A 25,265-nucleotide genomic window follows, 5' to 3' on the forward strand; every position below is an offset into this window, starting at 1 on the left:
AATTAAAGACGTTACCTATTTTTTTGCCAATAAAGTCAAAGCCTTCGAAAGAAGTGAGAAATTAATGGCCCTTCACGTGCAGAGTCACTTTCATTTTGGGACCCGATTCTGTCCCTAATAGTGCGATATTCTGGAATATAAAATTCTTCCTACCCCCGACTCAAGTTCTGTGGAGGCACACAGGCAATTGTCAATGGGGTAGGCATAGAGATAACATGGAATTTGGATTTCTGAAATAAATAAAACTTCTTTTAACTTAGAAGAAGTTTTTATTCAAGTATCTGAAGAGTTGGAGCTGTATCACTTATTTGTAGCAAGGATTTTTAATTGCACATAAGGAAATGCAAGAATACTGGGGCTTCATATGTGGCTCTTCTGCAAGCTCTCGTTCTCACCTTCCTTCTGTTCCTCCCGCTCTGGTTCATAGCTTCAGGCCCTTCCTTCCTTTCTTGGTTTCTCCCTCCTTCCCTCTTTCCTTCCCGCCTTCTTTTCTTGTCTTCCAAGGAGAAAAGGTGCAGTTCATTTGGATAGAAACTATGCAAGCAAAGGCAATCAGGGTACTGGGATCCCAATGTGCTTGGGATATTTTAGTATATTTTTAAGGGTAAATGGCAAGTAGTTCTCACGAGAAGAAAATATGAGTTAAAAGTTGGGGCAGGAGATGGGGCCACCAAGATCAAAGATGCAATTAGTTCAAAATAAAATATTGAACAATGTAAGTGTGCTGAAATAAAAAAAATCAAGTGAAATGAATGCTGTGGGGATTATTTATTAATGTGTAAATGTCATCTGTTTTGAGAATACTTGTAAATATTTAAATTTTTAAATGCATTTTCCAGGTATTTTTGAAGAAATTGGTTAGAATCTGGGGGAAAATTAAGTGTGCATTGTGGTCTTCATTGAAAAACTTAAAGAATAAATTTCTATTTCTATTATGAGAAAAATGTTTCTCCTACCTTCCTAGATTTACTTATTAACAGAAGAGATAAAAGTAGTTAGCAAATTCCTCTACAAAAGCCAGTCTTGTTCAATTTAGTGCAACTTAAAATATTTGTTTAAAATTATTCAAATGGAATGGATGAAATAACTTTTTTACTTGAGAATGGTCCTTTGACTTTGAATGGTATGGGAGAAGTTCTTAAAACAACACCCTCAAGGGTTGCGGAGAGAAGCTTTTATCTGACTCCTTTTTCCTGATGTACTGAACATCCCTTGGTGTATCCTCACAGAAATTTAAAAACCCAGAGCTATTTTAAAGATTAAAAGAAACTCACATAACTTTATTTTTTTAAAGCATTAATAAGTCTCAGTTACATTTAGCTACAGTACAAAGAATAATAAAATAGCACCTGGAAATTGTTTAGATTGTAAGAAGTCTCGACTCTACCTTATTTTTTCTCCACTTCACTGAAAGAAAACAGAGTGCTCTCACTTCCACTCTTTCAGCCTATTGGGTCACCAGGGGCCTGATTTTCATGCGAACAGCCCTAAGGGAGTAATCTGCTCCTCTAAAGGGAACCCAGACCACTCCATTCTCCATTTCATGACTGTTGTTCCTTGGGTCATAGAAGCCCCCAGGGTAATAGATGCCATTGAGATTGGCTGCTTGGCAGTTGTTGTACCACCAGCCTCCCCCATAAACTTCTGCACAGTTCTCGTCCCACTGGTCAGCATCCCTGTCAAAGGTGCTGAACTGCATGCCAACGTGAGAAGTGTATTCTGACCCTTCCTCCACAGAACCTTCTACCAGAGCATCGCCCGTGGTGCCCTCATAGGAGGAGACCTGCAGGGCATAGCCTTCTGCCTCAGAGCCTACCCTGAAGTGATATTCTGCATAAGCCTGGTTCCCAGCCCAATCTTCTAATTCAATCCGAAGGATAGAGCCCCTCCGGGTTAGTAAGTGGAGATATTCGTTGCCTAGCCAGAATTCTCCTTCTCCCTTGTCATTCAGGCTGCCGAAACCTCTCTTGTAGTCTTGCCACGTCCGGTTAAAATTCAGTGATCCATCCATCCTTTGCTGGATCAAAAGCCATCCTCCCAAACCGGTCTCTTGATCACAATAAACAGAAAAAATCTTACTGGATCCTGGTAGCTTGATATTGAAAATGCCACTTTGGGCACCTGAAGGATGTATTTGGAGGACATCATCACAGTCTAAAAAAAAAATTAAGCTGGTTGGACAAAGTTACTCTCATTTAACTTTATAAAGATAGGTATGGCCCAGATTAAATGAAAGCAGAGAGTGGTTTCTTTTCCTTCTTCCTTTCTACTTCTTTCCTTCCTTCCTTCCTTCCTTCCTTCCTTCCTTCCTTCCTTCCTTCCTTCCTTCCTTCCTCCCTTCCTTCCTTTTTTCCTTTCTTCCTCCCTCCCTCCCTCCTTCCCCCTCTTCCTCCCTCCCTCCTTTCCTTTCTTCCCTCCCTCCATGGAAAAGGATGCACTTACACTCGAATGAAATATATGCAAGTGAGTGTCATTTATACCCACAAATCGCAAAGGGAAACTTCCTCAAAAGATTTGGAATTTTACTTGCACATACTGATTAATAGCAAGTAATCAGCAAAGATGTGTAAGCATCTTTTGTATTTGTTTTTAACCCGATCTCAATTTCAACTGAGATCCACTCTAAAAATACAATCGAAAAATTGGGTTGACAAAATTCCAACAGCGCGCACTTTGAATGGTGAAATAATTTGGTTAAACAACTCAAAATCGAGTTTCAGAGGGATTCATTCATTCGTTTAATATTGTATTTATTGAGTGGTGACCCTCTGTATTGTTAGGCATTTGGGAATACAGAGATGAACACAATACAGAAAGTTCCTGCCCCGGGTGGAACTTACAGTCTAGCATGACAGACAAACAAAAAAAAGTGTAATTTTAATAAAGCATGATAGAGAGCTAGGAAAGAAGTGCAAGTTGCTTTGAGAGCACATTGCAGGAATAGCGGACTTAGTCTAGGGGGTCAGGGAAGGCTTCCCTAAAGGAGAAGTGTGGATACCTCTGCCAAGGCGAGATTTAGCATGACTTTTCTTGAGGGTACGCGCTCCTATTTCAAGACGTGTTTCCCTTCCACCATCATCTGCCATTTTATAGCTCTTGCTTTCAAACGTGGAGTCTCCTCTGCTGGAAGTTGTGCTACTGGTTATAAGTTGTTTGCTATGAGATGAAGTTTTACCTCCGGGAGGGAACTGAGGTATACCAAAGAGGTGAGAGCCAGTTTCTCCTAATTCAAAGAAATCCACTTCATCAGGGTGCCTAAGACGGAACTCATCTAGGCCACCCCTGCCAGACAAAGTATGGAACGAGTCTGAGTCACTTATAGCATCACAGTCAGAACCATCTTCAGAGTTTATCACTTCTTTTGTCTCCACTTTGCGACCATCAGCACCCACAACAATCTTAGTAATGGTTTTAGAGCATGAACGACGACTGGTGGCTGTGCCACCAGAGATGACCTTCTCATTACCAATCAGAAGCTCTCTACCTCCTTCAGAAGTGCCCAGTTTACCTGTATGATACTCTTTCTTTTTCCCTAGACTTGAACTTTCTGAAGTCTCTTCAAATGTGCCCCAGTCTGGGTTGGAAGGCCTGGCGATTCCATGCCCTGAGTTATCTGGTCTAAAATTTCCAGACGCAGGATTTCCACGGTTCCAAGTGCCAGCACTACTAGGTCTGGAGCTCCCAGACTCCCAGTTGCCAGTTCCACCAGGGTTCCGATAACCAGTACTATCAGGTCCAGGCTTCCTAGGGGTTTCAGGTGAGGATCCTGTCCCGAGAGAGGCAGAGCCTCCGCGAACACTCCCCTCTGCTCCGGACTTCTCCAACACCATTTTCATCTGCTTCATTTCCGTGAGTGCTCTCCACTCTGGAGGGGCTTTCTGAAGCTGACTCTTGAACTCTCCAGGAACCAAGTCTACAACTGGGCTCATCTTTAACGTTGGTAAGTACCGCTTGTCTGTAGGGGGAAGTAAGTCTTTGGCAATGACTTGTTCGAGCTGCTTCTGTTGATCTTCATAGTCCTGTAAATCTATCTGACGCACTACAGCTCTACTGCATGATCCTTGGCAAGATCGGATCTTAATATCGATGTCCACCTAGACAGAAGTGTAGAGAGATAAAGAAAAAGGGTAGATATAAATAAATAAGCAATGTCTATTGAGTCCTTAGTAGTTACTTTGTTTCTTGGAAACTGTTTTTATTTCTTTGACTTGGAAACCTACCGATCAAGACTTTATTTTCCATTTACATAGTATCTTCAGTGGAAGAGATGTTGGATATTATAAGGCTGGCTGGGAGAAGCAATAGGAACTATTTGAATTCATCTTAGACTTAGAACAGATCATGAGTAAGTTGCTATTCCCTTCGAAAGGAGACGCTAATGAAGTGATCTTCAGTGAAACTGAGGTAGAAGATTCAGGCATGGCAGTGTCAGAGCTTCGAATAAGAGGCAGGGACAGAATATTTGCTTTTGAAATTTCCTATCTATGTGCCCTAGGAAAATTTACTTAATATCTCTGAGATTTTTTCTTCATCCGTAGAGTGGGATGAAGATAGATAATGGATAGATAATGGATAGATGACACTTCACTCCACATGTAGTAGGCATTCGATAAATGACTATTGCCTTCCTTTTCCCTGTTATTCAAAAATAAGGAAATCTGGTGACAGAGCCATAGAGGTGCTTACCTCCAGTCGTTTCATGTCTACCAGCTGAGCCCTGACATTGTTCTGCAGAAGCTGGATGTGCTGTACTTGTTCTGTGACTTTGCGCCTCAGAACCTCAATTCTGCTTCTCAAGTCTTCCGATACTTGGTTATATGTATTATCATTGTCTGAAATGGAAAACATGGCTATTGAAGTAGTTGCTGAGTGATTTGCTTGCAATAGCCAGTAGAAGAAGAAAATTTACTTATAAATATTCTTTGTTTTATTTAGATGATAGTTTGTTCTCTCTCATTTAATTTGCGAGTTCCACATCTATTAAGCATTTGAATTTTGAACAATATTATATCCTGCAATCAATCATCCATGGTTGTCATTTAAGGTGTGCTACTCACAATTAGTAAGCCAAATAAATTCAGAAGAAATATTTGTGGAATGTTAAAGACATAACTAGGAGACAGACTAATTGGTTTGGTCATATTCCTATTATTTCCTCATATCCTTAGTCACGGCACTTGAAAATGTTCTTAGATGGTCCTACTGAGATTTCTTCCTACCTACACATTTGAAATTGTTTCTAAGCTTTCTTTTTTTTAGTTCAATAGGATTGCTCACTTGCCAGTTACTGCCGCACTGTTGACTTTAAATTCGTCAAGTGTCACCTGAAGATATAAAAGGAGGGTCAAGCAAAGTTTCAGGAACCAGACTCTCACTAAATTTGCTGCCCACGTGGAGGGCAAACCCAGTGTTACCCGATCCAAATGAGACCCAGCCCTCATCCTGTGAGCAAGTTACAACACGGCTCTATATTTAAAAATAAAACAAATAAAACAAACAAAACAAACAAAACAAAACAAAACTTCATAATCAGCCTAGTGGAGCCTGTAGGTTGAATTCCCAGCTCCACCACCTGACAGCTATGTGGCTTTAGATGAGTGCCTTGACCTCTCAGTTTCCTTCTCCGTAAGATAGAAACAAAAAAAAAAAGTCAAGCCCATCTTATTTTCAATACATACTCTTGAAAAAGAAAACACTTAAATTCTAGTCTTTAGTCAAAATTCTGACTTACATTGTGATCTTAAAAAATTAATTCTAAGTTTACTTTTTTTTCACATTATAAAAAGAACAAAATTGGAAGCCCCTCCTTAAAAATTTAAGGATATCATAAAGGCATGTGTTTCTATACTAAGTACTTTGGAATAAAATCGCAGTCGTTATAAGGAGACATCATATTTAGGATTTGTGATGCTGTTTTTTGTGTGCTATAAAGTTAAAGCCCTAAATATGTGATACTCACTGTTGCCGCTGGCAAAATCACCTCTCAAAATTTCCATTATGTTCCTGGTCACTGAGGTAGAATCCTTATTGTTCTTCTGATAATTCGATAGTGCATTTTTGAGCTTATTTATTCTGTTTGTAAAATCCAGGTTGACTTCATCAATCAACCCTTTCATCCTGCAGCCAGAAGGGCATTTTTGGTTCTGAAAGCAAAGAGAAAAGATTACATTAAGGGTCCCTTAGCCCCAGTACAACTTTGAAGATTTCCATGCAGCCTCCATTGTTCCCCTTCCCAATCTCTCCAACAGTTTAAGAGGACTAGTCTGAGTCCATAGGGAAATTCTGGAGAGAGTGCCCATTTGACCATAGATAAGGCTCCATGAAATCTTGAGGCCTTCATTCTCAGGTTCCTGCACATACAACTAAAATATCTCTTAAATCCACTAATGGCCCAGAGCCTGGGAGGTAATTTACTTTCGGGACTGATTTCTTTTCCATTTGCCTTTTTAAATTTGACATATAGGGAGCCATTCGATTATTTCTACTGTAAACTTTCTGTGACCTAACAAGTCAGCCTGCGTGCACTTCTAGCGCATCAAGGAAGGGTTCCCCGTTCCCCATGCCCACTGCTCACCCAGTCTTCATCAGAGCAGAAGGGCCAGTCGGTTTCTCTGCAGGCAGACTGATGTTTTTCCATAAGTCTGGGGCCACGTACACCTCCTCCTTCAGCTATAAATTCACCTTGATCGCTCTCCGCGGTCTTTTAGGATTCGTTCACATATGCACAAAAGAGAGCAACAGTAGACAGCAGATGAGGAAAAGACACTGGCGTGCCTGTCAAACCCAGAGAAGAGGGGCTCTCCCCAAAATCAACAGCACCAGTTTTAGGAGCCTCTACAAACTTCAGGTTTCCTCTCTTTTCAATGAATATCCTAAGACCTATTTTATAAAGTTGTAAGAATTAAAAGAAGTTAGGTGTACACATTTCTTGACTGTGTTTAACATTAAATAAGCATTTTAAACATGGTAGGCCTTTTATAGGTTCCATTATAAAAGAAAAATTATTTGAATCAACAAAATTAAGTATAATTTACCTTTTAATTTCCACTAACATCTGGAGGTGGAAAGATAATCGGAAAGGTCAAAGTTCTTTCTCCCATAATTCCTGTTTCGGTCGGAAAAAGCCTGCACTATTTTAGCTTAATGTCTGTCCTTCAAGTTTCTATTATGACCTTAGGGGTCTATAATTTGAGCAAGTATATACCAAGAACACTAATGTGGCCAGTTCAGACTGAGAAATGCTTTTTAGGTTGCTCGCTCATGTAATAGTTTCTTTTTATTTGAAATTAGAATAAGTAGACTGAAAGCAAAAGTAATGGCCTACGACTGACGACTTTTTTAAACACCTTATAATTAATTAAGCATATAGATTTGAGAAAATTTCTATTGTGATCTATGAGGTGAAATAAGATATAAAAATATTCTTCCAACAATTGATTTATTATCTTAATAGGTTTTTAGGTTTTTTAGAGGTTTTTTTTTTTTTTTTTAGGGTTTAGCTATTTTTATTTTGTACCACCAACTTACAAGAATTTTGTTATGACTATTTAAATCTGAGATAGTTTATTCTTATAATTAGTTAACATTTGTTGTCTCATTAATAAAAACTCCGGATAATAATAATACTAATTCAAGCAATCAGGAACAATTTATTTAAAGGAATAAATACAATCTTTTTGTCTAAGAAATAAAATTATAAATTCAAACATACTTCTGAATAAAATGGCACAACAATAAAAACAGGCAAAAATCAAATATTTATGCCGATAAGAGAGAGAAATAACTGAAAGCTATGCATTATCCAATATATTATCTTAGTAAATGATGTTAGTTTTATTTCCCATAAAAATTTGTACTTATTATTTTATTATAAGGGAGAAAATTAGGTTAGAAATTTTCTAGTTTTCTTCTTTTTTGATATTAGGGTTTGTGAGCGGTGAAGGAAAAGAAATAAATTGGAATAATTTATAGACTGTGTGTAACTCAGTTTTTAAAACATATTTATCATGTTTTTATAAGATTGAAATATTTCACAAACCTTATCATAGAAGTTTCTCTCCTTTCCTATAGGTTTCTGGAGTCAACTTTAGAAATTATTGCAATGTTTAGTAATTCTCTTAAAAGAATACTATTGTTTCCCCCCAAAATATGACTTTATCAATTAATCTTTTCTGATTTTTGCTATGTAATGTGTTCACAAAGGTAACTAACTTGCTTTTTACTTGTTTTAAAAGAAACACAAAACCACCTTTTAAAAAGAACTATATTAAAACACTGTTCTGCTTATTATGGACAAATAGCAAGAAATTAATAATTAGATTTAAAAAACTCTTGTCATGAGAATATTTTGTTCTGTTAACTAGCATTAATTATCTCGAGGCTTTGTAATGACCAAGATGGCAAAGATTTCTTTCCTTAAAAAAAAAAAAAAAACAATTTTGTAAGACTGATTACAGATGCTAAACCTTCCCCTGTGATTCTATACACTTGGTCTCACTATGTCTTCCTTTAAGGTTTATAAACTCTTGAGGTGTCAGGCCCATCTAGGAATTTGACTCCATGGCTTAAGGCTTAGAAAGCTAACAGTGCCTGACGACATACAATAAGACTGACTCAGGTCTGCAAACTCGGTGTGGAATAAACACAAGAGGGAAAGCAAGAAGAAAAAATAAAGGAGACCATACCCAAATTGTTCCAACCACACTCAGGACTAGGCAGAAGATCCTCATGGAAAACATCTTTTCTGAGGGTGGGGTTGGCTCATGTGGAACAGTCCAGCTGCAAGAAGGGAGTTTCACCTCCACTCTCAGCTTCCATCCCATTTAAATCTGCAGGAGATTTGATTAATCATTATCTTTGTCCTGTTTAGGCAGTCAACATGCACTCTACATTTCTTGCTCCTTCTCCAAGGTTGGCGTCCTGGAAGTTCTTGCTTAATCTACCCCCACACACTTGTTTGCATCCAACAAGCTTTTGCAAAGGGAACAGCAGTTCGGGGAAGATCTTACATTCCAGGAACAAGGTGACTTTGGAAATCCAAAGGCGAACACAGGAGCAGGAGTATGTATCCAGACTTGAGTACTTGCAGGAATGTGGAGAGTGGCTGAGGCAGGCTAGCTGTAGCCCACTGTGAAGCAAAGAGTTGACAAATGATATTTCACTTTATGTAAGAATTATGGTTGAATAATCCGATTTTTAAAAAATGACTTTTAACAAAAGTTTACTTTGAACAGATTATGTTCCTCTTCCAAAACGGTAAAGACAGCAGCCCCTGGATCCAAACAACATCCTAGGTTCATAATCCCAGCTGTACCATTTCCCAGTTCTTGGCTTTGGGATGCATTACTTTATCTCCTCATGCCTCAAATTCTTCATTTTTAAAATTTAGGGGATTATGATAACCGACCACATATGCTTTTGTGAGGAAAAATGAATCAATCTTTGTAGAGTCCTTGGAGCAGTGATTGCCACAAAGTTCGGTACTCAGTAAGCGTTAACAATTGTTGGAGAACACAAAGAGCCATTGAAAACACCATTTCTCTCCTGTTTTTATGCCTTTGGACCTGCTAATTTATTTTCTCCACTCTTTATTGCCATATCAAAAGTTTCCTTGGCTAAGAATTACCAGATTTAGCAAATAAAAAATCAGGATTCCCATTTAAATTTGAATTTTAGATAAACAACAAACACATTTTAGTATAAATATGTTCCATGCAATATTTGGGACATATTTATATGAAGAAAAAAATTTTTTTGTTTATCTGAAAGGCATATTTCATTTGGCATCCCATAATTTGTCTGGCAATCTCACCTTCTCTTCAGTTCTGCTTCCTGTGTGAAGCCAATCCTGATCATAGTATTAATTAATATTTATCGAGTGTTTACTAAGTGCTGGGCACTTTGTTAGACACCTTACATAGTAACTGACGTCATCATTCCATGTAAAAACAATCTTTTCTTCTATGCTTCTGTACAGCACGTACTATTCTTGGCATTTAGCATTGTAGGAGTGTTGTCCATCTCCTCCACTAGATCATAAACTTGAGAAATGACATATTTTATTGGCATATATTTTCCCTAAAAATTGTGGCCCTCATTGAGCAAAAGTATAAGTGCCTTTCACAGCTGATCTGCTGCCTCCGTAGGCTCCACAGGCATGTGAAGCTTGCTATCAATGGACGAAAGCCCTACAACAAGGCTTTCCTTGTCTCCTCCTTCACTGCTTGATGTATGGAAGGTTCTTTGTCTGATCAAGCTCACTCTTGATGTGCTTTTCTTGGATATCTAGAATCAACTGCAGAGCTCAGAAGGAGCCCTAGAGCTCCATCCAGATTCGAGTAGGCAATGATTCTATGGAAAGCTGGGTCACACTTGTCTACTGTGGCTGAAGTGGCAAAATACGGTGGCTGAAGTGGCAAAATGTCTGACAGGGATAGGAATTCAAGGCTTGACTTCCTCAGGTGTTTTCCTATGCCCGTAGGAAGTGCCCCTCTTGAGAAGTGAACATGGAAGCAATTCCCAGAGAGTAACCTGGTGGGCTTAAGGTGATTTTCTTGGCCATAATCTGATTAAAAGTAAGTTAACAGAAGACAGTTGGACTGAATGCCACCATTCTGGTGTCATGTCAGAGCATTTCTGAGGTACCACCTGAGGGCCTCACCTTTACTGTTCCATGATTCCCTCACATATCAGCACTTTGTGCTCTAGTACTTCATCCAGGGCTCTGCTCTGGTGTTACTTCCTCGCAGAGGCCTTCTCTGACCACTCTACCTTAAGAACAGCCACCCTCAGGTGCTATTCCATTAGTACGGTTTTGTTTCTCTTCACAGTACTTTATTACTGCTGGATAATATATATTTGGGAAGTTTTTTGTTTATTTCATGTCTCCCCCACACGAAGCTTCATGAAGCAAAGGTACACTGCCAGACTTAGAGCAAGTACTAATGAGTGTTTGTGGGAGGAAAGAAAGGCAGCACAGTATGGCAGAAGGATAATGGGCTTTGCAGAGAGAGAGAGAGATCTGCATTCTAGCTGAATGACATAGACAAACTAATTCTCTGAACCGGTTTACTTATCTATAAAATGGGGATGACAATATTTATTTTGTAAGGCTGTTGCGAGGGTTATATAAAATGGTATATGTAGCATGTTGGATATACACATTACGAACCTCAGAAATGGTAGTTTTTATTGTTCCCAGAATGTCTGTCTCAATGTCCCAAGGTAGAAAGTTCCCATGTCACCTCTCCAGTGCCAGAATTCTCTAACTGGGAACTTTTGTAGGGCACTCTTTTGGCCTGGCACTGCTCTGAGTGACAGGCTGAGCTCTCCACCCACTGAACAAGCCCAATTATCAGCTATGGAGAATTGGGTTTTGTTTAGACAGAAAGCCATGTAGATGAATAGGCAACAAATAATACAAGGGGCATCGTTTATTTTTTTAAAAGCACATGACAATAAGGATATCTTTACAAGTGTGAAAATGGAAAAAGTCTGGTGAAATTTCCAGTTTCTTAAACTGCAACCACTGCATTTTTCTCAGAGATGGCTATATCTTATTTCCTTAGCTCTAATGATAAGGATGTTTTATTTATTCATCCTTTTGGAATTAATATAATATTCCACAAATTATAAGTATTTAGATGCAGGGATTCATGTACTTGTTATGCCATCACATCTGGCAGGACTGGAATAGTTTTATTTGCGAGGTATATAATGTGTGTAGAAAGAAGAGAAATTCTATAGCTGTAATTATGTTTTAGTTAGAAATTGTATCTACACATCAAAACTCCATTATAAAATTCTGCAAAAAAAAAAAGGCATTAGTGTAAATAATAGTGAAGTCTGAATAAAGTGCGGGAGTTAGAAAATAGTAACTATTAGAGTTGGTTTCTTAGTTTTGACAAATGAACTGTAAGATGTTAAATTAGAGGAAACTGCGTGACTGGCATAAGGAAGTCTCCATGATATTGTTAAAACTTTTTTGTAAGTAAGAAAAGTATTCCAAAATGGAAAGGTAATTAAAATATAAATGCAAAAAAATTAACGTTTTAAAAATATATTTCTAAATTTGACTGCCATTTGATTCATCTAGATAAATATCATCTAGATAAACCAATCTTAATAGAAAAAAAAACAGTTCAATTTTGTTTTTGTTTTCTTTTCATGTCTGGAGCAATTTCATATGTGATCTTATTTGACCCTTGCCACAGCTTTATAATGTAAGGAGAGCAAATTAGGACAGAAAACATTTCCTGCTCAAGGTCTCTTAAATGTTATATATATATATATTTTTTTTTTTTTTAAGTCACACTTTAACTATTTGCCCCTAAGGATTTGAAAGAGGCCACTTTCATCACAGAATGGACTCTGCCCTACTCTGTTTATTTAGGGAGAGTCAACATTTAGATTTATCTAGAGCGGGTTCCCATCTATCTCAGGTCTTTTGTGCTTTTGAAGTTACTAGCAGACAAAACCCTGGGTGAGGACCTAGGAAATGGGAGTGAGGGCCAAGAATACTGGATTTTCATTTGGGAAACACATTTTTGACCCAGTTGTAGACTTTATTAAATGTCGTGATCCTGGATTTATCTGTTTGTAACTTCAAACATTTCCCAAGGAAATAGAGATGAGCAAGAGCTTGAAGTTGTGCCAGCCAGTCTTCCCAAAAGGCCTTTGAACCTGATACAGCAGAGTGTTCTACAGTCCAACGGTCAAAACTATTCTTAATATTCACAGTGGACCACACCTAGCAGACTAGTAGGGCCAAAGCTCATGTTTACAAGGCCAATAATTATCTGTCTTTAGTTTGTTTCTTTTCCTCCTTAAAAGAAAACTATTAATAAATATAATCAGAGCAAATATAATTTAGGAAAAATGTTTCTACATGATTATTTTCAATTTTTTCATTTAACACAGACCAGTAACAAAGAATTTGGGGACCAGTATTCTGAGCAACACTGATTTATTGCGTAATGCCACTTATATAATTTAAAAATACACCATTCAAAAGAAAAATCCATGATTTATCAGATTGCAAACAAATAAAGAAATGCTCATCAAACATCTTTAAATGGTTGTTTATTATAGAGACAAAGGGGAGAAAAGGAAGTTTGAATAAGAAAGAACTATTCAATCAAGTGGCCTATCACAGATGAATGAGAATAGTGTACTAGGAGTCTGGCTAACTCAACTTCTACCTCTGTGGGATGGGCGCCTGACACACACACACACACACACACACACACACACACACACACTCTTGATCACTAACTCATTTTCCATCTTCAACTCATCTTATTATCATTAACTCTTTTTTCTCCCCTTTTTTGAGCTACATCAAACCAATAAGAAATCATCAGGTAGATATATTTTCCCCAGGATTAAATGTGTCCTTTGTTTTTCACTCTCATCATCCGAATACACCAAACACATCTACTACAAATACCTTGGCTAGTTTACACTGGTTAAAGTCAGAGTCGAGGAATTTTAGATTTTGTAAAGATTTCAAATATGTTGTCTATACTTATATTTCTTCATGTCCCACTCACTTTCAATCCACCCACAAGTCTGAAACATAGTCTTTAAAGTGTAACTACTAAACGTAAGGAGAATTGGGGAAAAAAAAGCTATAGTACTTCAAAGGTATATTTAAAAATCTTGATATTTGTCCAATAAATCTTTGCTCTTGTCTGCTGATTAAAGAACTCTGCCCTGTAGCTGCAGAATCTGGAGTCATGGTATCAGCACATTTGTTCCCATACCTTTCTTTTTGGAAGCTACCTTCTGTAGGTTTTTCAAAGTGTGTGACCATGCACAACACTTTATACTTAGACTCCCTATTTTGCAGCAACCTGAGTTTTTTATGCCCAGGAAAGTAAAGGGAAAGGTGGAGCAATAGTTATCTGTGATTTGAGCTGTGAAGAAAAATAATTTGTGTCTATGAGGCTCCAAACTCTTTGTTTCACTTAAAAGTAGACTTTTAAAAGTTTATCAAACAAGATAATCCTTTCGATTTCCATTTATTTGTGCAGATGTGATCCAATTAAATCTGGAAGTACATCTCATTCTTTTGTTCTTAAACTGAAGCCCTTCAACATTCACCACTGAATATTAACAACTAAACAAGTAGAACTTTGAAGTTCATGTTTTTCTCTATCTCATTGGGTTTTAAAATTAACTACAAAATTAATATGTATTCATTATATCAAGTCGAACAATATAGAGATGTATAAAGAGATAGTTAGAAGCTCCTCCTTACCGATCAATGCTGGACTATGCTACGTGCAGATCAAATATGTATTTGGAACAGCTACAAAATCAGGGAGTTTTTGAAAGAATGTTATAATTGATATTTCGGAAAAACTACTGGACAAGTGACCATGAGAAAAAACAGAAACTTTTTGACTTCTTTATTTTGTGTTTAGTGTTTTTATCAAATTTTACATTATTGATTGGTTGGGGAAGAACAAATATGTACAAATAACACATATGTGTCAAGATTATATTTTATTCAAAATGTATATGCATATATCCTTTTTATATTATCATTGTAGAACTGTTTTTATCTCAAAATTTTACTTATTACTTTGTAAATGTTTCCATGTTCATAATGAGATATAATGCTTATTATGTAATCAATGTTTTCTATTCATTGTACTAATAAACCACCTTGCTTACCCATTCTTCAACTGCTAAATAATTTCACTGTTGTTAAATATATGGCTATATTTATATTTCTGTACATAGCTAGTTTCTTTTTCAAAGATAATTTTCTTGGGATGAACCACTGGGGTGATATTATTGCATCAAAACTTATTATTATTTATATGACTCTTCCTATCTATGACCAAATTGCCCACCTATATCCTGACAAAAGGTAGACTGTATGCATTCTGTGTTTAGAAGTAGTTGGGAGCAGGAAAGGTTGGAGACATGATGAAGGACAGGAAGGAGATTGCCATTATCCTGGCAAGAGATGTTGTATATCCCAGCCGAAATGTGGCAGTGTGTACAGAAAAGGAAATGAATATGATAAATATTTAGGGGGTGGATCTGATAGGCTAGATGATATGGGGAAGGAGGAATGAGGAAGACTGGAGGATGACTTATTGGTGTTTTGGAACTTGAGAACTGGATGGAATAAAGCAGGTTTGGGAGAGAGGCTACTACTAAACATGATATCCTCAGTATCCAGCACAGTGGGCAGTATAATGAAGGCATTCAATACATCAATACATTAATCAAATGAATGTTTTACATATACGCAAATAAATTAATGCTGCAAACAACGAATCAACATCCCTTTTTCCCCAAAACTTGCAAGTACTCGGTTGTATATCTGGTTGATTTACTATTTTTATCTCAATAGGATATTTTAAAATCAGGATGCATGAGAATAAGAAAGTGAGAGAATTAGGAAAGAAATTATGCAAAAGAAAAGAATCCAAAGCCAAAGTTTAGGATTTCAGAACAACCTGATCCTCCCCTCATAGATTTAGTCAATTACTTTACACAGTTAACCTTATGCTAACTTAAATAGACTTAGCTATTTCTTACAAAAAGTTGGGGCTCCCTAATTTCAAGATCCCTGGATTCAGAACGAGGTAATGGCTTCATTCTGCTGACTTGTTAGTGAGGTCCTGAGCAGACAGTTTCCATAAAGCTCTCTGCTCTGAGTGTTGGTCCTTTCAGAGTGCCTACATCTATCTGGCCACAGGAGTCTGGACTCAAAAAAGTTTTGCTGGGAGAATCCCCAAACAGCCTATGTCTCCAGTTGCACTTCGGGCACTGTTCACCTTAATTATGTGGTTGTGACTTGTGCTTTTGTTTTTATATCAAATTTTTTCACCTTGGATTAATGTATTTTCCTGTGTTTATGTAATAGTTCCCAGATGGCAAAAGCTATGATTTCTATTTCCATCATAACTCCCCTCCCAAAAGGTATAATGTTTAGCATAAAGTGAAAACTCAGCAGCTACCGATGATTGTCCAACTATAATTACCAAAGTGAAGGAAAGTGATGATTCGTAATGGTCAATAGAAGGGGCCACGTATCTAGTCTTAGGAAACAAAATGTTTATTGAAATGACGTGTAGATAAATTATCACCAGCATAAAACTGTTAGTGGAGTTTTCAACATGGGTTCTTTTTTCTCTTAAAATGAAGTGAGGCTTTACAAGTCCATTGTCCCATATGAAAAATAGTATATTTCGCTGTTCAGATAAAGTCCTTTAAAAAGTAAATCACTTTTGAAATTGTCTTTTAAACGTCTCCAGCCTATGACCAAAACAAAAACATATTAAAGAGATATAATTATCTCCATTTAAAAAGAATTAAATATGAATGATTTAAGGGTGATACACATGGAAAAAATAGGCATCCTATTTTATTAGCATGTACCAAAATATTTAAGAAATAGTTTTTAAAAATCACCAAGACAAAATGACATGTGATCATTAAAATGAAAAAATATGGCAATTATTTCACGTATACCTAAGAAATATGCTAAAATGTTATCTCATCAGATAAACACATTTTAAATAACTCTGAGTTCACTAATTTGGGAATATAGTTCAAAGTAAGTTTTAATTTCCATTTAAAACTAAATATCCTTAACAAAAGACAAAATTAATAAATATAGTATAAGAAAATGAGAAGAAACTTTCAGAAAACTTTCTGAAACTGTGGGTTAAAAGAAATATACAATTAATTCTCGGGGCAAAATGAATTAGTCATCTTCTATTTCAACGTGGTGCTCTGGTCTGACCTGTTTAGCTCCCCCAAGGTGGTGCTGCTGCCCTTCTCCAATGGCGAGTCTGTTAAACGGGATGATCTTCATGGTGGTCTTCTTCATGGAATACCAACGGGATTTCCAAGTGGCCCAAATAATGCCATTATCATAACCATTAGGAGTAGATGATGATGAGTAAGTGCCACCTAAGACGAATTGTAGATGTGCATATCATTGCTCTTGGATTTCCTTACTTCAGAGACTTTGTAAAACTGTCAGTTATGAAGTCCATTGTCATAACACTGACTGATATTTTCAATAGCTAATATAACACTAACTGAAAGTATCAGTTAAAATAAGTTCATTATTAAACAATCCCTTACATCTGTGTTGTATCTCCTGGCCACATCCATACTTTAAATATATTCACTACTAATAGTGCTAGAATCCCAATTTCCCCAACTGGTCTCTCTCCCTAAGCTTAGCTGTCCTGGACTTGCCTATATGGATCATATTTCTGCAAACAGTTTAGAATGGCAGGAGTCACAAGTCCAAATCAGATGGTCTCAGGGCATCTAAAAATACAATTTTACTGCAAAGTGTAAGAGACTTTAGAAAATGGTTCTGGAATGTTATTTTGCCTCTCCATTATAAAGTGGAGATTAGGTCGATTTGCCAACTCCTTGTCCCTGGGCATCAGATCGCATGTAATTTTGTAAGGCATTGTCTGAATCTAACAGTGGTGTATACCACAGGCTAGCAATATGGCTGCTCTGCAAGCACCTTCGCTGAGAATTTCTTCTAATTACATGGTTTGTAGGTGCAAAGATAGATTCGATTTTTAAAACAAAAAAAAGTGTTGGAAAATCAAAAGGTAAATTTAATAATTTTTAGGAAGATTTTAAACCATCTGTTGGGTGGGACAGTACCCTGAGGAGGTAAGATTGCTCATCTTAATGACTCTTTTAGCACCAGCAGGCTTCTCCACACATGACCGTTGGAAGTAACAGTAGCTGTCAGTAAGTAAAATCAGTGTTCAGGACAATTCCAACCTTAAAGCAAACTATAGCTTGCCTTCCCCTCCTTCCCCCACTCGTCCTCAGGCTGGACTCCTCTTCTCTCAAGCTGTCATGGACCCCTGCGCTTCTCAATAATTCCCTGCTCTTTACTCCAATCCTCCAGGCACTTGCTCACTGCTCACTGGTTATATCTGATACATAGCTCACATGATGCTAAGCCACACTATAACGTGTTAACAAGCACAAATATGGTAATGTTAGTTCATCTAGATTACATAGATGGTAAGTCTAGAGGAGATATCATAACTCAAAGGGTCATCTCTGGTAGTGGTAGTTTCAAGTTCAGTGACAAACCACTGGATATTTTGCAGCAAATGGATTTCTTGTAGAGGGACCTGTTTGAGGTATAAGTGTAGTATTTTCCAATTTTGATTTAAAATCAAGAACTATATAATAAGCTCTCTAATATCTTTAATAATTTCTCATTTCCTTCTATCTATTTATACCTTTTTTAAAGATAAAGACTATATACTAACTCATATATCTAAGGGAGAAAGCCATACCTTGGTAATAAATCCCGTTGAGGTGGCCAGCATGACACTTGTTCATCCACCAACCAGATCCATCCTGTTCAGCACAATTGCCTTCAAATTTATCATTGTCATTGTCCCAGGTACTGAACTGCATGCCATTGTGGGATGTGAAAAACTTGTCACTAGGATCATCGCCAAAATCATAGCCATCAAAGGCATCCCCTGCATCTCCACTGATGAAGTAGGCGTATGTTAGGCGGTATTTGTCACTTTCAGGTCCCACCTTGAACATGGCATAGTCTGCAGTACTGTAAAGAAGGCCATAGAGAAATCAAATCTTGAGTCTCATTAGGGACCTCAGAAGTTCCGTCTTCCACAGGACGCTTGTTCAGGATTTTTAACTTTGCTTCTTGTATCTGAAATGTGCTCATTGAATAAGGTTTTCTGCAAATTTGGCAAGAGGCGATGGCTGTATGAACCAGTTCAGAGCTCATCAGTGCCACCCACAATGGTCTAGAGGCCTTCAGCCCATCTCGGCAAAAACTGAAAACTTCAGTCATTTTAATGCTCTTTGCCTATAGGATCCTCATATCAAACCCAGGTGTGTGGATGAATCTGACTAATTTTATATTTTCCACTTTTATATTAAGTGTTTTCAGCATTGTGCATACAGTTATCATAAAGCATAGTAATTAGCTGACAGTGAGTGACTATTAATTAATGCACTCAACTTCAAGGAGCTACAGCCCCTTTAGCCACTCATACCATCTGAAGGGTGAGGTGCTAAAAGGTTTTTATTTCCCAAGGCAGCATTGTAGTGACAAGGAGGAGGGTTTCCTAGAGCATTGCATGAAAGAAGTGGTTCCTGTGTTGGCCCACAAAACATGAGATGGAAGATCAGAGAGAGTCTCCCCTGGAAAAGAAAATTGTGATTAAGGGCCAGAATTCTATGGCGTGCAGGGAAGAAAGGGCCTTGGTGCATGAAGAGAGATTTCCAGAAAATATTTAGTTTCTTCCCTGATCTCCAGTATTTGGGAAACGGGAGGTGTTCTCACAGGAGCAAACCTGCTTGACTATGGAACTTTCTGGGTAAAAATTTTGAAAATAAATATACTCATTTGGCCACAAAATGTCATTTCAGAGATATAACAGGAGGTTTGGATATTTTTCTGAATTTTAATTAGACATACAATGTTCAGATAGCTCTGAGCATAGAGGGGGCTCTATCTCAGCAAAGGAGCTAGCTAATTTAATTTTAATGTAGTTCATGGATTTGACTGAATGAATGGTAATTAAACCACTAGGAAATTTGAAGAAGCTGGATTCGCTTTTCAACCAAGATAATCGTTAAGAGGATGGGCTATACAGTCAAACAACCTGAGTTCAAATCTAACTGTTACCATATACCTGCAATGTGACCTTGGAAAAGTCAATCTGTAAAATGGGATTAATAAGAGTAACCGCCTCATGATGTAGTTATTAGTTAGGTTAAATTATAATTTCATGCTCCATTTCTGGTAAATATTAAGTGCTCAGTAAATATTAGCAATTATTCTGGATGGTTCCAGGGTAAGTAGACTATATCAAGGCACTCTGACCAGCCTGGATAGGGCTTGTCTCTTTGCACTGCCCAAGAATCAAACTGACTTCGGGGGAAAAGAGCTGGATGTGCTCTTTGCCTTTTTCAGGCTGTCTCTGCCATTGGTCTGCTAATGGTTGCAAAGTGCACATTCCAGACAACAAAGAGAAGTCCTTTCTAAACAGTACCTGGTTCTGCCTTGCCAGTCTTCCAACTGCACTCTTAACACATATGGGATGGCCGACTGTGTGCTTATCAAATGAATCTTCTCATTTCCCAGCCAGAATTCTGTGGTGTCAGTAGGAGACAGATGTCCAAATCCTTCTTTATATTGAATCCAATTTTTCTTAAAATCCACACTGCCATCAAGCCTCTAAATACACAATTGCATGGGCAAAAGGAGAGATCAGACTAGCCATGCACATAAAGAAAACATTATAAACATTTATCGAAATATGGAGGGTATGATTCTATTATTTACTAACTGAATGACCTTGGTTAAGCTGCCTTGTTTTTCTCATCTGTCAATGATGCTTACTTCTTAGGGTTCATGCAGGGATTATAAGACAGGATGTAAGAGAAATACTTAAAAGAGTGCCTGGCACATGATAAACTCTAAATTAGCAGTAATTTTAAAAAACACTTGAAGGACTTCAGAACTCCAGCTTGATATTGTTGATTCTTGCACGGATGTTGGAAAGGTCAACCTATTATTGCTCAACCTGTTTACCAACCAGAGCTTCCATCACCCACTCCCTCTGAGCGCCCCCTGCAGGACTGGTTATACAGAGACTGTCAGAGGCTGGTAGAGGAAACAAAGGGTCCTTGTCTTGGAACAGCCTAACTCTATCCTCTGGGGGACTTCGTCTTCTTGTAATGGGCCGCTGTAGGTCTTGATCTACCTGATGAAAGAGGTCTCTTCTAGTTTTCTGTCACTATGATACTGTGATTCTGTACTATCATGAATCTATAGCAGCAGTGCCGGTTTAGCATAAAGTAGAAGCATGACTTTTGAAACAAGACTGCCTAGGTTGAAATCCTGACTCTTTCACAGACTCATTATGTGATCTTGGGCAAGTTACTTAACCTCTTGTGCTGAAGTGACCTCCTCTGTAAAAAGTGGTAATAATTATACCTACCTCATAGGGAAGTTGTGAAAATTACTTGAGTTCATAAGGCACTTGTAAAAGTATCCAGTGCAGGGCAGACGTTTATTTTGGTGTTTATTAAACACATATGTTGAGGGAAAACAAACCTTTTGAAGTACAGTCCATCCATTTCCAGATGCATCGATTTCACAGTAGACTAAGAACTGCTGCTTGGCTGTCAGAGGTTTAATAAAGTAAAGCCCACTCACTTTGGCTCCCTTGTTGGCAATATCTTGACAATCTAAAGAAGAAGAAACATTTGCTGTGGTATGAAATCCAGCAAAAACTGTTTCAGCCTTAAAAATAAGCTTTTAACATGTTGCAAGCTATTCATTTCCCAAGCATTTTCTTCTCACATCATCATTCCTTTCAAACTATTTTTAGCTACTTAGGAAAAGTCTAAGCAATTGGACACTTTAGATTCAATGACTAGACACTTTCAAAACTATTCCTATACATTCCAGTACATAAAATCTCCTTTACTTCTTATATTAGCTTTGATGAACATAATCCTAATATCAAACTTTCACTTACCTTTCCCAGTTGTATCCTGTATTTGTACTGTGTCTTTGCAAGGTTCCTGACACTGTCCTTCGAGCTGGGTTACCTTCTTCTTCAGGTTAAGGATCTTTTGATTATTTGAATTATATATATCCTGCAAAAATCTACAAGCAGAAGAATAAGATAACAGTATTCCTTTCAGAGATATAATCTCGTTTTTAAATTTAAAAACACTACCTTATCTTCTTAAGAATGATTTTCTGGTCAATTATTCTATTTTTGAAAAAATTATAAAATTATGTTACTAAATTAAAATTCTAAGATTTCTGGAAAAAAAGATAACTAAGTTTTTGCCAATTAAAAAATGTCATTGTCATTAAACAATGCTCTTTCTGATTTTTACCAACTGTATCAATGACCTAAGTGGGTGAAGAGCCTGGTTCATAGGAAGACCACCTAATGATAATTCTTAGCACTGCATATTCTTAAGGAAGGAAAGACTCTGTTTAGTAATTCACATGTGCTGAAGCATCATTTCTCTTCACTTGTGTATCTACTGAAGGTCTATTTAAGGACTTTAATCTATGACTTACATGAAAAAAGTATCTGGGACATTATCTTACATAAAATAAAGTAACAGGCACTTCTCCAACCTTCTTAATGTTTCTACTTACATAGCTTTGGAAAAGGCTGAGGGGAGTGAAATCGCTACTTTTGTAATTTCTCATAGGGTTGCTTGTACATATTCAGAAATGATAGAAAACTGTCGATGATGCACAGACTGTTGTGTCTTTCTTTGAAGTAAAGAAGGATAAACAAACTATTCGACCATTTTTTCTCCGCTGCACCTTAGAAAATTTCTGCACAATAGTCTCCTTCAGCTTCAATGATGGGCAATAATAATGCAATGTATAAAGCTAATAATAATCACAGCAATAATAACCATGCCCTTCTGATACCAAAAAGAGGAGAAATCCCTCCTGGGCTCCTTCTCCCCAGCCATCATTCACCATCTATCGCGATTTCTTACGCTGCTTTGAAAACAATTCAGAAAAAAAAAAAAAAATCGAGGAAGAAACTAAAACCGTATCTGTAACCCCATGCTCAGAAAGTTTATGAAGCCCTGGAAGCTGTTAACAGAGACATTTCTCTTTCAAGTGAAAGGAGGAAAATACATAATTGCAGGTCATTGTCCCCTGATAGACACAGCTTTACAATGTTTGGTACACTCAGTCTCTTAAAACACTTTTTTTTTTTTTTCTGTTTTACCTTCAATATAATTTACTTTTGTAGCGAAGATCCTTTCTATGCCTCTGCTTGCAAATTCCTCACCACCAATCCATTGACAGTCTTATAAAGAGAATCTACTTTCAGCACCCAAATTCCCATTTGAATTTATGTGGTAAGACAAATGACGGTGGGAAAAACATTGTGATAAATATGATGATAACAACATTTGAAGACATTAGAGCACCTTTCTCCCACATGATAATGAAAAAGCAATTATAACTCAATACAATTTATATTGCACTAAAAAAATACTACCTCCATTATGTTCAAGATGGATATTAAAAATGCAGAAAAAAGATGCCTTCCACTGAAGTTAGGAATATTAAATAAAAACTCAATCACACTTGGAGGGTGAGTTAAAACAAAAACTCTTACTTAATATTTGTTTCGTGTGTTATAATTGATGCTTCGTATTTTATAATATCTTCCATCATCTTCTTGGAATCCTTAGTAGCACTGTCTATCTTATCTGTAATATAGGATCAGAGAAATAAAAATGATTAGGCAAATAGAACAACTAAAACAACAGCAGAACTTTGCAAGTTACTTTCTCAGTCGATGGTGTTTAGTTTCTCACTTGGCTTTGGTGGGTTATCGGGATCATAGTTGACCTGGATTGCTTTGATCAGTTCTTTGGCTTCTAATGTTCTGTTTTCAACTTGACCTAAGATGTCTTCCAAGGTGTATAGGTCCTTGTCTATTTCATTCTGGTAGTTAGACAGGAAATCTGCAATTCCACATGTGGTCGGGCAATAACTACCCTGAAAATACAACAGTAGAGTGATTTAAAATCCAGACAAAAGTTACCCTTAAAAATCCATTAATAAAAATAGGTAAAACCTAGCCTATGTTAGAAACAGAGTTTAAAATGCCAAATAAATTTGTGAGAGAATTGCTTTTATTACTCTGCCCCTCTCCAGGTTAAACACAGTGAGAAACATAAAAACTACTTACAAATCTTTCATCTAAGATGCAGCAGTTGTCTCTGGTAGCAACATACTAGAGAAGAAAAATGCAGAAATTTTACTAGTTTATCATATTTTTTCTTATTTTTCAGCTTTCCATTTAAAACAAAAATATGTCTTGTGGACAACACACTTACTGCCCAGCATGTTGAAGAGAGCAAGAAAAGAATGTAGAAGTAGAGAATTAAACTCCGGGGGTGCAAGGACCAACTCATGATGTTGGGGTGCCCTGTGCTCCGAGCCCCGTAAGTGTCAGCACTGTGGCCTCCTAGGCTCCAATTGTCCCTTTATGTAAGTTCCGAGGATGGCCAGAGCCGCCAGTGGCTGGGCCTGATCACGGGGCCTTCTTACCTGGTCCCCGACCTCTACTCAGTCAGGTCCCCAGCTTGCGCACACAGGTTTAAGCTCCTCCTTTTTGGCCCAGCTCAACTTTTCTCCTCTGCAGCCAATTCACCTGCAAAGCCTAGTGAAGCATTATCCATTGCTAAGAGGAGGGAGGGGAACCTGGGAGGTCTGTGATGCAACCTCTTCCAGTATGCCGCTGAGAGAGCAAACACAGAGTGCTGACCTCGACCAGAACAAAGCCAGCCAAACCTTAAGACGGAGCCTGATGCCCTTCCCCAAATTACCGGAAGCCCTTTTTTAGTCCAGGGATTAGGTAACAATTACTTTTAATGAGTGGGTATGGCAGAGGGAGATTCAGCCTTCCACCACGTCCCAATTTGTCAGCATTCCCAGGAACAAGTAGACACTGTAAATGTACTCCTGCTCCTCTGTGCTGACCATTGTCTTTCCTCTCTCTCTCTCTCTCTCTCTCTCTCTCTCTCTCTCTCTCTCTCTCTCTCTCTCTCTCTCTGTCTGTCTTTCTTTCTTTCTTTCTTTCTATTGAGATATAATTGACCTATAACATTATATTAGTTTCAGGTGTACAATGTAATGATTTGATATTTGTATGTACTGCAAAATGATCACCACAAATAAGTCTGATTAACATCTGTCACTACATATAGTTAAATAACTTCTTTTCTTGTGATGAAAACTTTTACAACTTACTCTGTTAACAACTTTCAAATGCACAATACTGTATTATTAACTACAGTCATCATGCTGTATGTTACGTCTCCAGGATTTGTTTATTTTATGACTGGAAGTTTGTGCCTCGTGACCACCTTCACACATATGTTGGCCATTTTCATTGCTTCTCAGTTCTCAATGAGCTTTTGGGCTCCACTCTCCTTTCATCTTAAAGAAATGACACACATCTGCCACAGAAGGGAAATGAGTCAGGAGCCTATTTTATGATTTCCTGAAGTTCTATCTAGTCACTTTGGAGGAAAACCTGAATACAGGAGGCAGGGGCTAGAAAAATCCACCTCCCATATGTGTGACTAGAAGCATATCTGGAGGAAAGGGTAAAATGAATGATTAGGGGAGGGGTGTCCTGTTTGCTCTGCCCCTTGAGCTTTCTAGTATATTGGTAAAACACATCTACTATCAT

General features: G+C 37.6%; 2 protein-coding genes across 3 annotated transcripts; both read right to left on the reverse strand.

Annotated features, from left to right (window-relative positions):
• Positions 1–1,250: 1,250 nt before the first annotated feature.
• Positions 1,251–8,817, reverse strand: FGA (fibrinogen alpha chain). Its single transcript, XM_016138639.2, has 6 exons — positions 8,685–8,817; positions 6,575–6,700; positions 5,960–6,143; positions 4,687–4,832; positions 2,999–4,094; positions 1,251–2,154 (listed from the first exon to the last, which is right to left on the reverse strand). Exons 1-6 carry the CDS (start codon positions 8,736–8,738, stop codon positions 1,448–1,450), a joined length of 2,313 nt encoding a protein of 770 aa, XP_015994125.2. The 5' UTR covers positions 8,739–8,817; the 3' UTR covers positions 1,251–1,447.
• A 7,240-nt stretch (positions 8,818–16,057) lies between these two features.
• FGG (fibrinogen gamma chain) lies at positions 16,058–24,068 on the reverse strand. Of its 2 annotated transcripts, XM_016138641.2 has the most exons (10): positions 23,905–24,068; positions 23,757–23,801; positions 23,380–23,563; positions 23,178–23,271; positions 21,546–21,676; positions 21,119–21,252; positions 20,052–20,236; positions 18,315–18,592; positions 16,769–16,938; positions 16,058–16,278 (listed from the first exon to the last, which is right to left on the reverse strand). In XM_016138641.2, the coding sequence occupies exons 1-10, from the start codon at positions 23,980–23,982 to the stop codon at positions 16,264–16,266; spliced, it is 1,314 nt and encodes a 437-aa protein (XP_015994127.1). In that variant the 5' UTR covers positions 23,983–24,068; the 3' UTR covers positions 16,058–16,263. The 2 variants fall into 2 exon arrangements, with proteins under 2 accessions (XP_015994127.1, XP_036089538.1); XM_036233645.1 differs by lacking the exon at positions 16,058–16,278 and having other exon boundaries at positions 16,715–16,938; positions 23,905–24,040.
• Between the last annotated feature and the right edge of the window lie 1,197 nt (positions 24,069–25,265).

Source organism: Rousettus aegyptiacus, unplaced genomic scaffold (assembly GCF_014176215.1).
Source record: "Rousettus aegyptiacus isolate mRouAeg1 unplaced genomic scaffold, mRouAeg1.p scaffold_m13_p_16, whole genome shotgun sequence".
Classification (NCBI taxonomy): domain Eukaryota; kingdom Metazoa; phylum Chordata; class Mammalia; order Chiroptera; family Pteropodidae; genus Rousettus; species Rousettus aegyptiacus.